The following is a 14,537-nucleotide window of genomic DNA, read 5'->3' on the forward strand; positions in this document are numbered from 1 at the left end:
TAAAATTTAATTTTTATATTAACTTTGATCATCGTTTTTATAATTATTATTTGCTTTTTCCTTATTATTTTTTCATTGAAATTTTTTATATATCAAATTTGGTCCTCATTCTGTTGATTGTTACTTATTTTATTTGAAATAATTTATAAAATGTTAATTATTATTATTATTTTCATTTCTTCATCTTTCATTTTTATTTTTATTTTTTTAGATTTGATTTCTATTATTTTGATTATTATTTATTTTATTTGAGATAATTTATGAAATTATATTTTTTTCAATTTCATTCTCATTCAACTTTTTAATTTGTAAGATTTGTTTCTCATTATTTTAATAAACTTTAGAAAAATAAAACATTAATAAGTTATTTTCCAGCTCATTTTCCATGACATAATCAAATACTAGAAAGTGTTTTTCAACTTATTTTCTATTACACCACCAAACATTAGAAAATAATTCACTTTCTTCGAATTCACTTTCCAAAAGAAAAATACTTTTCAGCAAACAAACAGGGCCTAAATCAAAAAGACATCATTTTGGTAAAAAACAAAAAATAGTCAATGGTTTACAATCGAGTTTTGCCAGATCATCTCGGGTTATGACTTCCCCTAGTTTTTCTTAAACTCGATTCAGTTCCAGTCCTGGATCAATTGAGTTCTAGATCGACTCGTCGGATTAGGTCAAATTTCAAAACTATATTATTAACATATGAGAATAGTTTTCTTTACCTGTAAGAAAACAATTTATTTTTTTAAAAAACAAATCTACAGGAAAATGTTTTCTTCAGCCAATTATTTTTCACAAAACAAACTCATAATAATTTATACTGTAAAATATAAATTTTTTATACAATAAAATATATATATAAAAAATTCAAATCATCATCAACATGTAAATCACAAAACTGAATAGAAAGAACTGTGTACAGAAAGGAGGCAGGGCGGGGGAGGGGGGGGGGTCTTTCCACTTTTTATCTTAACAGCTCATGGAAAAATTGTACGACTACTATTTCTATCATTATTGGAAAAGCAGAAGGCAATCCGTTGTTGAAAGTATTTTTAAAAATATTTTTTATTTATAAATATATTAAAATAATATTTTTTTAATTTTTAAAAAATTATTTTTGATATAACATATCAAAATAATTATAAAATATTAAAAAAATATTAATTTTAAAAAAATAAAAATTATAAAATTTCTAAAAACACGAATTAAACCGCGTTTCAAACCACTTGTTCCATCCAGCCTTGAACGTGCTCCCCCTCTCCAGAGACACTTAAGGTTCATTTAAAAATCAAAAGCTGAAGGGAGCCATGTTGGAGATGCGCAAATTAAATTTTTATTTGATTGAAAAATATTTTTTAATAATCAACTTTTTTAATAGAAAATAAATACAAAAAAATTTACAAAATAATTTTTAAGAAACTATTTTTTAGAAAAGAAACACAGTTTTAGCAAGGGAATCGATAAAGTAGGAAGCATCAATTTTGGATAAAGGAAACGACACTGCTGATAAGTCTTTAGAATTGCCAGTCCAGCCAATTAAACAAGGACTATCAACAACAACCAATAGAGCTTGGAAAAATACAGTGTACGCGGACTCACTTGACAGCATAATGTTGGATCTCTCCTCCAAAAAAAAAAAAAAACCTTGAATTGGCTATCAAGGACATGATGGTTATTGTCCAAAGTCACATTTGATTATTTGAGGGTTAGCTGGTTTTTTTATTTTATTTTAGAAGTACGATGAAATAATTAAAACATCCTTGTTAAAGCCGAGCAATCTTCATAATCTAGCTATGAAAAACTATTCTTTATATTAAAAATACCCAGACAAGTCGAGTATGAATATTTTACTACATGCTGGCTGGAACAAGTTATTTTGCAATTACTTGGACAATGGCGTATTGGGAAGTAGTTGAAAATGGACTGACATGTCAGCATTATCTTCCATATTAAGATAGCTATTATTTTTATTTTGTTTTTTAGTACTTTCTAGTTTCTCTCAGAGTAACTTTCCACGTACAAAGCAGTGAGATTTGAAAAGTTTGCCCGTTCCTAATGGGGTGTTTGCTGGATGGGGTAGTTATAGTTTATTAAAATTAAAATTTTTTAAATTTAAAATTATTTTTTATATATTTTTTTATTGTCACAATGTGTTAAAGGTAAAAAAATTATTTTCCTGCCAAAATGCATTAAATGATTTTTTTTATTTTTTAAAAATTATTTTTAAAATTAACGTATCAAAACGATACAAAATATATAAAAAAAAAATAATTTTTAATAAAAAAAAATAATTCTTTTTTAAAATAATTTATACCGCCTACCTCTTTTAACACCCGGTTTCCTCTTCTAATATTTTCACTCCTCCCTCTTTTTTTTCCCCCAAACACAATGCAAGGGTTGGTTTGTCAAAAAAATTAGTTAGCAGGTTAAAATGATTACAGTCAAAAAGTAAAGCCGGGGATCATGCGCAATGTAATGTAAGAAAAGGACCGCCTTAAAAAACGATTTGGGTCCCCGGGATAACTTGGAGATCATCATGTTAATTCAAGCCAATATCGTTTTGTTTTTTACTTAAAAAGTAACCAGGTTATCCGAATTGCTAAATACCTGTTGAGATTGGTTAGGTTTTATCAAATTAATATTTTTTTATTTAATTTAAAATTTATTTCAAATCAGGCTTTGAATTACAAAATTTTCATATTAACAAACAAAAAAAAGAATATATAGGAATAACAACCATGCAACCAAACGTGATTCTAATCACGTGACAGTCGGGTTTACATTTTTTAAACGTGGCTGCCCTTGATTCAAGAGGTTTTAAAGTTTTGGTGTTTTAAAAATATTTTTTTTAAAAAAATAATTTTTTTAATATTTTAAAATTATTTTGGGTTAATATTAAAAATAATTTTTTTAAAATAAAAAATATTATTTAAATATATTTTTTAATAAAAAAATACTTTAAAAAATAACAATTACTAAACTTTTAAACACTGAATTCACCAACCCGACATTATTTTAGAATGTTTTTTAGGATGTGATAGTAATTGTTTTTTAAAATATTTTTTATTTGAAAATGTATCAAAATAATATATTTTTTTATTTTTTAAAAATTATTTTTAATATTAATATATTAAAATGATATAAAAATATTTTAAAAAATATTAATTTAAAATAAAAAAAATTAAATTTTTTTTAAAATTTTTAAAACACAAAAATAAAGACGTGGCTTGGTATTTTTCTTTCAATTGCATTCAGATTCCCGCCCATAGCACGGCTACCCACACCGGCTCTCTCTACATTTTTTTGAACAATCACTAAAGCAGAAGCCCTCACTCACTCCAATCATAATCCAAGCCAAATCTCAAAAAAAAAAAAAAACTCGCATCCAAAACCCCCAAAGTCATCCACTCTCTCTCCGATCTCCGATAATCCTCTAAAAAAGCAGTGTCATTTTATCCAAATCGAAACCCTAGAGACCAGCTCAGTCACCATGAACCATTTCCACATCTACGAAGCCATTGGCCGTGGCAAATACTCGGTAACCTGAATTTTATCTCTGTAGCCTGTTTTTCCTTTTTTTAAAAAAAAAGTTAACGTGAATTTCTTTGAATCTCTGATTTTCGTTTTGAACTGTGTAGAGCGTGTATAAAGGTAGAAAGAAGAAGACGATTGAATATTTCGCAATTAAGAGTGTTGACAAGTCGCAGAAGAGTAAAGTTCTTCATGAAGTAAGGATAACAAAGAGCTGTTCTTCTACTGTTTGCTTACTTGATTTCTGTTTTTGGTGGAAATTGGAGTAACTTATCATCGACTCAGAATTTGAGATTATTGAAGTCTGTTTATTAAAGTTAAATTTAGGTCGTGATTTTTAATTCGATAAAATGTCTGTTTTAGTAACTAATTTAAGACAGCTTATTGGATTAAAATTGATGATTGATTTTCATATTTTGGATCTCACCCAATAACTTAAGCTATTTGATATGGTATTATAGTCTTGATGTCCAAGTGGTTATGAGTTCGAATCTCATCATTCCTATTTATTTGATAAAAATTAAGCATAAGATAATGTGGTTATGTGCAAGTTTCAAGTCCAAAGAGCTTTCATTTGAATGTGTGTTAAAGAATAATATAAATAATATCATGAGACCTCACCTAACAGCTTAAGCTATTGGGTTGAGATGATTCTTTAATATTTTTTTAAGTAATTAATTTAACACAATTTATTTGCTTAAATTTGGTAAATGCGTGGTTTAGTAACTGACTCAACACAATTTTAAGTGCCATTTCTGTTTCTTTAATTCAGTGCTAAATATGCCTGTAAATGTTAGATACAGGCGTGTTTAAGGAAGACAATAGTGAAGCATGTTTGTATTATTGGGAACTAGGCGGGAAAGAGCCAGCCGGTATATATTTTTAGTGAAAGTTGTGATTATGAGTGGCTTTGCTATGATTCATTGTTCAAAACACTCACTTTAGACCTAGATTTGCTGGAAGTCATCTTTTTATTTATTTTAAATCTTTACCACCTTTATTTGATGCATGGGAAACGAGGGGGTGTAAAATATTTGATGCCTGCTTATCACTGTTCTAGAAAATTAAAGTGACACTTGATACTATTTTTTATAGATGTTATTTTCTCATACCCTTTTATTGATATTATATGCAGGTCAGGATGCTTCACTCCTTAGATCATCCAAATGTCTTAAAATTTTACTCATGGTAAGGCATTTCAGCATCGGATAATTGCTCTCAAGATTCATATTTCCATTCAATGTATTTATTTTTCGTTTAGTAATGCAGATCATGCTTGTCTTTGTTTTTTTATCTTACCTTTTTGGTTTCTTCACATCTCCTGATGTATTTATTAGGTATGAAACGTCATCTCACCTGTGGTTGGTTTTGGAATATTGTGTTGGTGGAGATCTCATGACCTTATTGCGACAGGTACCGACTACTTAATGATTTTTATATACCTTGCTCTCCTTCAATGGATTTCTCATTCTTTTACTGGACACAAGGGGGACTGTGGAATTTATTATTCATGCTCAGCATTAAACTTAATATCATGGATAATTTGATCGGTGATTTTTTTAGAAATTTAAGGCAGAATTCAGGCCTTTCCATAGGTTGCTGTATTATTACGTGCTTTTCCAGCACAACAATTTTGTTTAGTTTAGAAATATGATGTCCATGAAGAGTGATCATGCTGTTTTTGCTATTCTTAGATACGAGGAAAAGAACACTAGCGCGTCAATACTAGTGTTTATTACTTCTGTCCTGTCTCATTTTTAAGCAACAAACAGGTTTCTATGGTCAATTAGGGCTGAATCTTGTTTCGCCTTTACCAATTCTCTTCTGATGGGAAGGGAAAAGTTGTTAAAAATTTCACAGAGCTCTCTGGATAGGTACTGCATATCATTATAATTTTCTTGTAATTTGGAATTGATATTCAAGGTGACCAAAAACTTGAGAGATTTTTCCTTGGGAAGCGTTTGGATATCAAATGTGCCGAACCCATGGTAATAAATATGGAAGTTAAGGTTACACAAATGCAAATGATATTATCTTGTATGTTTAAACATGTCATATTACTATGAGAATTTGTTTCAACTTCATGTAGCAATGGAGAGTATGATTTCAAATTTTGTTATATGCAGTGTCCAATGTACTATAACTTCATCAAGGTAGTTTATATTTGACTTGCAGGATAGTCAGCTGCCTGAAGACTCGATTCATGATCTCTTCCATGACGTAGTTAGAGCTTTGCAGTAAGAAATGCTGACTGGCTTTTAGTTTTGTTCCTATATGATGTCTGTAAAATTGTCTGCTTTCAAATCTTTCCTTTTTACAATGGTCACTGCTGTCAGGTACTTACACTCAAAAGGAATTATTTACTGTGATTTAAAACCATCAAACATCCTCTTAGATGAGAATGGACACACAAAGGTACATATGCATTTTATTTTCTTTGAATGGTAGAGTAGTTTTCAAGTTTTTGCTATGCACATGACCGTATTCATACTTCTGCAATGTAGCTATGTGATTTTGGATTGGCATTTTATTTTCTTTGTATGGTAGGGTAATTTTCAAGTTTTTTCTATGCACATGACTGGTGTTCATACTTGTGCATTGCAGCTATGTGATTTTGGATTGGCAAGAAAATTGAGCGATATATCCAAAACTCCTTCATCCATGGTAGGTTGTTCTAACTGCTACAACATTCAACTCATCATATGCAGAAAATTTGAAAGTGGCATCATGATATGGAGCTTGTCCTTTTATTATCTGGTTATAATTTTTTACTACTCTTAACTTTGCTTATGTGTTTTTACTTAGTTGCCACAAGCAAAACGTGGAACACCCTGTTATATGGCTCCTGAACTATTTGAGGACGGGGGTGCTCATTCATATGCATCTGACTTTTGGGCCTTAGGCTGTGTACTGTATGAGGGCTATGCAGGGAGGCCTCCTTTTGTGGGAAGAGAATTCACACAGCTAGTGAAATCCATACTCTCAGATCCGACACCCCCCCTCCCTGGCAATCCAAGCCGTCCCTTTGTCAACCTAGTCAATTCTCTCCTCATAAAAGATCCAGCCGAAAGAATCAAGTGGAGTGAGCTTTGCGGACATGCTTTCTGGAGGACTAAATTTGCTCCAGTGCATTTACCTCCTCAACCAGCTTTTGATAATATGATAGAGCTTTGTGCTAAGCCTTGTCTCTCAGAATGTAACGGAGACAGATCTTTAGCAAATAGGACCCCTCCTAAACATCGTGAAAAGGATGCAAAAGGGACTCCAAAACAGGATGAGAATTCAATGTTAGGATCAAAAGGTCACGAAACACCAGTTAAAGGTACACCGACCGGCAGGAAAAATCAAACAAAAGTCTCTGGCAGGGTGGTTGAAGTGAAGCAGAAAGATCCTTCCAGTGCTGCTAGGCATGTTAATCTCTTAAGGCTGTCAAGAATAGCGAAATCAAACTTACAGAGGGAGAATGAGAAGGAAAACTACAGGAGGCCCTCACCCAATGGCTTTGAGAATGATTCTGAGGTCAAAACAGAAAACACTGATATGGAACTTGATTTTAATGAGAATGCTGAAGATGAGATACATGATGAACCTGATGGGTCAGATAACTCAACCAGTACAACAGAAGAGGTGGTCAATAACATACCTCAATTGGAAACCTTCCCTGTGATTAACGCACCTGCCTCAGATGAATCACAAACAAATGACCAGGATTCATCTTCAGAGCAGGTTGATATGGTTCCTTCTCCAGTCAGTGCTAGTCCTCAGCTCAGGAATCAGAGAATTAAAGAAGGTTTAGGGTCCGCCATTGAGTTTGACTCTTCAAAATCATCCAATAACCTTTCACAGGTCCTTTGGCATTCATCTGATCTTTCTGTCAGACCTGTAATGCCCAGTAGAAAAGCTGATAAAGTGTCAGATGTTATTCCCTCTCTTCCATTTGAGGCCCTGCAACCATCTGATTTTGTAAAGATGTCCAAGGAGCAGCTGGATTCACTCACCAACAGAATCATATGCATTTTAAATGGAAATACTAGCATTGGGGAGAAGCAGAATGTGATTAGATACCTTGAGATGTTGAGTAGCAATGCTGACACAGCCAATATTCTGACAAATGGGCCAATAATGCTCCTGCTTGTTAAAATGCTTCGGCTGTCCAAGACCTCAGCTTTGCGTGTTCAGCTTGCTTCATTGATTGGATTGTTAATTCGCCATTCAACTTTTATTGAAGATGATTTGGCAAATTCTGGAATTTTGGGCTCACTAACTGATGGCCTCAGAGACAAACAGGAAAAAGTGAGGAGATTTTCCATGGCTGCTTTAGGTGAGTTGCTGTTTTATATATCTACCCAGAACGATCAGAGCAAGGATAACAATCCACCAGAATCTTCATCAAAGGACAGCCGATCTGCATTTGGCTGGCAGGTTAGCTTTCTACCTTTCACAAATATCTTCGTGTGCAATATTGCATGAAACATGATTTTTCCACTCAATGAAGTTTCATTTTTCTATCTTGTCTTTTCATCTGCGCACATCTGGCAGATTCTGTTTAGTGGAGATTGTCCTTTGTTTTTCCTATGATTCATGGATTTCAAAAATCATGCTTGATAGCAAGTTCTGCTTATACGGGATGCCTGAGTTCTTTATGCATCCTTTCCTTCTCCTTTTCTACTTCTACTTTCTTCATTTAATAATATTCTTTTACCTGAAGCAGGTTCCAAACTCGTTGATTTCATTGGTGTCATCTGTTTTGCGTAAAGGAGAGGATGATATAACTCAACTTTATGCATTGAGGACAATTGAAAACATCTGCAGTCAAGGGGGGCACTGGGCAGGTCGCTTCACTAGCCAGGATGTGATTAGTAACATCTGTTATATATATAGAGCTGCAGGGAAACAGGAGAGCATCAGGCTGACTGCAGGTTCATGTTTAGTCCGGCTGGCAAGATTCAACCCTCCTAGCATTCAATCAGTCATGGAGAAACTGTCTTTCAAGGACACAGTGACTGCCCTTGGCAAGGGCAGCCCACGTGAGCAGCAAATAAGTTTGAACCTCTTAAACATGGCTATGCTTGGAAGTCATATGTTTACAAACATTGGGCGGCACCTTTCGAACTTGGCAGAGGATAAGAATTTGGTCCCAAGTCTCGTGTCTCTTACCGAGCAGGGTGGTGAAATTTTGAGGGGAAAGGCACTCCTTCTCATTGCTCTTCTTTGTAAAAACGGTAGGAGGTGGCTATCACACTTTTTTTGCAACCCTAGGTTACTATCTGCAGTGGATAGGTTAGCAAAAGAGAAGGATATCTATCTCCAACAATGTCTAGATGCATTTGTGCATGTTGTGGCATCTACTATACCAAGTTTACTGGATATTATAGCCGGAGATATTCAGCAAATGATGGGAGGAAGGCGTCAGGGTCATATCTCTGCCATTGCGCATCGAATTGCTCCAAAAACCAATGTTCATATGTTTCCTGTTGTTCTTCATCTTCTTGGAAGTTCTTCTTTTAAGCTGAAGGTGGTGAACCATCAAGTTATGCAGCAGTTGGCAAATTTGGTCAAAGTCTTGGAGACACCATTTCCGGTAGGAAGCTGATTAGCTCTTATTCTTACCTTTATTTTTCATTTCTTCTCTTAACTGAACTTTAGGATATAGTGTTATGCAGTCATTATTTGGCTAGAATTCCTGATCTAGCTGTAAATCATTAAAAATGCAGTTATGAAGACTTAGGTACAAATGCTACTCGTCTTGACCAGTAAAATTAGGGTATTACATGGTTGGCAAAATGCCTATTCAAGACGAAACCTAATACACCTGACATATATAGGGTATGACAATTCCTTATTTTGCTTATTTCTTTGACCGGCTCAATTAAATTAGACTCAATTCAATTGCTTTGCAACTTGATGTGGAAAATGGTTAGATGTCGAAAGAGAAATATATAGCTGGTGAAATATAATGCTTGGACGAGTATTGATCCATTATACATCAAGATATAGGATGAAAAATTGCACCAAATGCAGTTATCAACAATGTATGTGCATAGCTCAGATGGATATGGAGTAGAATTTTCTAAAGCAGACATTTCCACAGTTATCTTCCTATTTATTTTTGTAAAAGACATAATTTTTTTATGATGAGGGAGAACTTCGGATCACCACAAGGGGCAAAATAATGATTCAAACATTGAATGACATTTTTTTTGTTTAATTTCCAGGGAAGAGATGACTTCCAAATAACCCTTCTTCGAGTTCTTGAATCTGTTGCTGAGGAGCGTCTTGTAATTCTTGAAAGCCCCAACATTTTCATTGGTGAAATCCTTCCTGGTCTAGCTGTTCTGTACAAAGGCAACAAGGATGGTGATGCCAGATTTTTATGCCTAAAAATTTTGTTTGATGTGATGGTCATTTTCTTGAATGAACCTTTGGAAGATGAGCAAGGATCAGAGGCTTTAAAGTCCATATCCAATATTCATTTCCTACCTCTCTACCCTACCTTTATTGAAGATGAAGATCCCATTCCCATGTATGCGCAGAAGCTCCTTGTGATGCTCATTGAGTATGATTACATAAAAATTTCAGACATTCTACATCTGAAGACAGTTTCACAGTGCTTTGAATTTTTGCTTGGTGACCTATCAAGTGCTAATGTCAATAATGTTCAGCTGTGTCTGGCTATGGCATCAGCTCCTGAAATGGAATCTAAGTTGCTTTCTCAATTAAAAGTGGTGAGGCGGATTGGAAACCTTTTAGAGTTTGTGTGTGCAAAGGACATGGAAGACTTTCTTGAGCCAACTCTTGGCTTGTGTAGGGCATTCCTTCTGTGTTCGGTTGGCGGTAAAAGAGGACTTGCGTACAAAAAAGAGCCAGCACTTCTAAATGATTCTTCTTATGAGGCAAGCACTGCAGCTGATCAACTGCAATGCATAAGAGATATAACGGACTTTGGTAGCAATGTAGGTGTTCTGCTGGTGTTGAGTGGGTCCGATGAAGCAAACGTTGCAGATATAGCTTCCGAATGCGTGTTGTTGGTGCTGAAGGCAGCTCCAAGGGAAGCCACAACTGGTTTTCTAACTAACCTTCCGAAGGTGAGTGCAATCCTCGAGTCTTGGCGCAAGGGTGTTCCTCACTTACTCTTGCAGCGGATACTGCATGCTCTTGCTTATTCTTGTCGGCAATATTTGTCGCATGCGATGATACTATCCATCCCTGTAAATGAGATTTCGAGGATTGAAGTCATTCTCTTGGAGCTGAAAAAATCAAGCAACCCTGATTTAGCTAATGCTGCTTTGCTTGTGGTCTCAGAGTTGCAGCGCCTACATCGTTGCATTTGAAGTCCTTGAGGTTGTTTGTTGGTTTCTTTGCCCTTGGTTTGTTTCCTAAAGTTCAGGATTGACATCTATCGGTGTCCCTATTATTCGCAGGTATGATGCAATTTGGCTCGTAAAAAGGATGTGGAAGACCTGTTTCCTGAATTCTATAGAAAGCATCACAGTCCTGCCCGCTACGTCTTGAGGTGAGCTCAATCTTTAATGCATATAGAGCCCTCTTAAAGGCCTGCTTATGTATAATCTTTGTAAGCTTTATATCATTGTCATGAACATGCAATCAATTAATTTTTCCCCTTGGAATCTACCTAAAAGTGACTTGATCAGATTTGCGCATCCTTTTCCTTTTCTTTGAGACTGCCTTAGGCATCGTGTGAAATAAATAGATATCTTCTAATGACTTGGAAATTGGACGCGCTCACTTACTGTTGGTTCACCAAGCGCTGGAAGGACACCCCCAAATTGTGAACTCACTTGGAATTTGAAAGTTTATGCTTTTCAGTTGACTGAGTCATTGGCTCGGTGATTAAACAAGACCCATTAAGCTGACCTTTTAAAACCATTTAATTTGAGCTTGGTTCCCACTCTTTGACGCGTTCATGTGCTCAAATTATTTTGATCTAAGGCTAGCGGGTTATTGACGCGATCCCGAGTTGCATATACTTTAGATGAAGGGTTGAACCAATCGAAGCACACACCCATGATTACTGAACAAAGACTCAGGATGACGGGTTTGAAATATGCCCGTTGTCCAGAAAAAAAGTTAGCGGTAAAAGTAAAATGGCATTTTGGAAGCAGGCATTACATAAATCAGGCAAGGGTTCAGATGGCATCTACATGTTGCCTATCACTGTAGCTTATAGACTTAAATATGGTGTTGGATTGTAGCACGTTTCAGGGATCTGGATGCTGATGGCCGATGCTGTCATGTTCAATTTGATACGGTTCTGGGCCATTTGAAGCAGTGAAGATGAGTTGTACCTTCACTCACCCATGTTATCTTTGATAAGCTTTGCCACGCACAGCTGTGGCTGCTTGCAGTGGTTGTGCCTAGCGGTCTGTGCTAGCTGCTAATCATGCATGGTGGACCCGGAAGCCATGGGTGTGTGATTTGTACGCATGGATAGGATCAGTAACAGCATGCAGCTGCAGCGTTCCTCGACAAACTTCATCATTCATAAGTTGAGTGGTTGGCTTCAACCAAGTTTATCCTGCTCCTTGGTAGTACCTTTTAACACACAACTTCCATGAAGTTCAATGCATAGTAATTAAACTTGTCCGAACCGAGTCATCTAGTTAAACTTGTTAGCTCGAAATAATTTGAATCAATGTTATTTCATTTTTTTATATATAGAAAAAGGTTAAAACAACACTGTTTTGTAATTTTTTTTTATAAAAAATAATTTAGGTTGTGTTTAAGTTCATTGAGTCACTGATTGCCATGACAGTCGACCTAGTTAAATCATTATCATTATCCTAATATTAGGCCAACCAAATTTACGGGACACAAGGAATCTACTCGCAACAAAATTCAACCAATCTTTGTCTCTTCCTCGTACATGCCAACGTGCAAATTTTCATCTCCACCCCCTTCATCATATGACATGTTGAACAGGACCCCACCTAATGCCCTAAGTCAACTTTGAAATGCCTCCATCATAACTGGCACCAAAACTTCACACACTGTCAACCGGCACCCCCTTCTTCTCGAACAAAACTTTAATTGCCCCATATCATATTATCTGTCCAATTAAGTGTGACATTGATTTCTTGATCATTATAATGGCCTCCTTTTGGTTTCTTACAGCACTTATTGTGCCTCTAGTGATCTTTCCTTTGCCTTCTTCTTCTTCTTCTTCTTCCACTCAGCTAAATTCGAAAACCTCTCCTTATCCTATCTCCACTTCACCAGCATTCTTAACCAAATCTCCTCCAATACCTCCTTTCCAAGAACTGTCACCAGACATTGCTCCACTACTGCCTTCCCCTGGTGGTGTGCTGCCTTCCCCAACCGTATCGTCCGTTCCCACCATTCCATCCACCCCAAGCCCGCCTAATCCAGATGAGGTGGTCGCATCAGGGCCTGATTCTGCGTTCTCGCCCCTAGGAGCATTGCTGGCTTCCTCTGCAGCACCTCGAAACTTGATAAACTCGGTTATTGTTGCGGGGTTTATAGCATATCGGTCAATTCAGCTGTTTAGAATGTGAGTCGTTTGGTGGCTAAATGATCCGAACCTTCTGAAAGGAGTAATTGATTTTATGGTTCTACTGTTTCCATGTTCATCTTTGAAGTAAAAAGCATAATGTAAGTAGTTATTATTCTTCTGATGAGTTCATGCATTGCCATAGATTGTCCTTTTTTGTAAGGTAAACCATCTTAAATCATGAACTGGTTGCAGTCTTTAATATCTGCATCTCTTGAGAAGCTAGTGCCTCTGCAATTAGGTCATGTCACAGGTGTTTCGATGAATACAGTGCCGGTTCTTGCCAGGAAAGGTTTCTCCGATCCTGGCTGGAGCAGCAATTGGATTCCTGCTGGCACATGGTTTTGATGAGGATCAATATGGGAACCATCCCAGTTATTTCTATTCTGTGCATCTGACAAGCACAAAAAAGAGTTTGAATTAGGTGATCATTTGTTGAAAAACCTTTCACGTGTTAACTAATCATGATTAATTTAATGATGTTTTTTCAAAAATAATAAAGCTTTTTATATGCTTTTCACTATCATCATTGTTCCTTTTTTGAAAAAAGGTTGTCCTATGTGTTCCAAGTGAAAACCCAAGTCTACCCAGCTCAACATGACAACCTGGGATCAATAACGGTGGGGGAGCTTCAAAATTGAATAAATTCTTAACATAGTGAAAATAATTTTTTTTTAAAAAAGATCAGTTACATAGATAAGTTTAGATTTAATGATATTAGCTAAAGAGTTGATATTTATTTTAAGTTATCAAAAAATAAAATGAAAAACAATAGTATAAAATTTTATATTTGTTATACTCTACAAATCCATTAGCTTCTTGGAAATTGAGGATGGTCAGTTGACCCCCCTCAATTGCACTCCTGCTCCGCAATTGATTAGTAACCAGATTAATCAAAACATATGTTTAGATTTGGAAAGGGAGTTGAACATTTGGTTATATAGCAATACTGAGCTACTACGAGCTCTTCTGCTAATGATATCACCTGTGATGAATTAACTTTTTGGTTAAGGTTTTTATAAATAAAAATCTATTATGGTGGTATGTTAAGTTTAAGGTAAGGTGGATCTGATAAATATGTTAAAATAAAGAATTTTCACTAGATATTTAATAAAATCTAAGGTAATAAACATGTTAAAATAAAGAATTTGAACTTGATATTTAATAAAATCTAAGGTAATATGGGTCTGACGAATATGTTAGACTTAAGAAACTTGATCTTGACGGATAACCAAATTCAAGATAACATGGATTTAACAAATATGTCACACACTCAAGAAACTTGGACTTGCATGCTAAACCCAAAGAACTTGGACATTACTAAGTTCTAAAGCTATATGCTTGATCCTGAGTGATCCTCTACAATAAAAGTATTAAAAACATGATAAATTATTATGTCTATACTCATAGGTGTATACAAGGTCTCTTAAGAGACTTATTGTATTCACTATCTTATTAATTATATATAAGA

The 14,537-nt window shown here is 35.1% G+C and overlaps 2 protein-coding genes across 3 annotated transcripts; both read left to right on the forward strand.

The window, feature by feature from the left end:
- Nucleotides 1-3,264: 3,264 nt before the first annotated feature.
- LOC133705899 (serine/threonine-protein kinase RUNKEL-like) lies at nt 3,265-11,188 on the forward strand. 2 transcript variants are annotated; one of them, XM_062131332.1, is made up of 11 exons: nt 3,265-3,544; nt 3,645-3,734; nt 4,673-4,725; nt 4,875-4,950; nt 5,713-5,774; nt 5,874-5,952; nt 6,142-6,201; nt 6,343-7,959; nt 8,249-9,118; nt 9,753-10,878; nt 10,959-11,188. In XM_062131332.1, the coding sequence occupies exons 1-10, from the start codon at nt 3,497-3,499 to the stop codon at nt 10,866-10,868; spliced, it is 4,071 nt and encodes a 1,356-aa protein (XP_061987316.1). In that variant the 5' UTR covers nt 3,265-3,496; the 3' UTR covers nt 10,869-10,878; nt 10,959-11,188. The 2 variants fall into 2 exon arrangements, with proteins under 2 accessions (XP_061987316.1, XP_061987314.1); XM_062131330.1 differs by having other exon boundaries at nt 9,753-11,188.
- A 1,320-nt stretch (nt 11,189-12,508) lies between these two features.
- LOC133704050 (classical arabinogalactan protein 26-like) lies at nt 12,509-13,287 on the forward strand. The gene has a single exon (XM_062128784.1). It carries the CDS (start codon nt 12,645-12,647, stop codon nt 13,068-13,070), a length of 426 nt encoding a protein of 141 aa, XP_061984768.1. The 5' UTR covers nt 12,509-12,644; the 3' UTR covers nt 13,071-13,287.
- Nucleotides 13,288-14,537: the final 1,250 nt, after the last annotated feature.

The sequence above is a fragment of the Populus nigra genome, chromosome 10, assembly GCF_951802175.1.
Source record: "Populus nigra chromosome 10, ddPopNigr1.1, whole genome shotgun sequence".
NCBI lineage: Eukaryota > Viridiplantae > Streptophyta > Magnoliopsida > Malpighiales > Salicaceae > Populus > Populus nigra.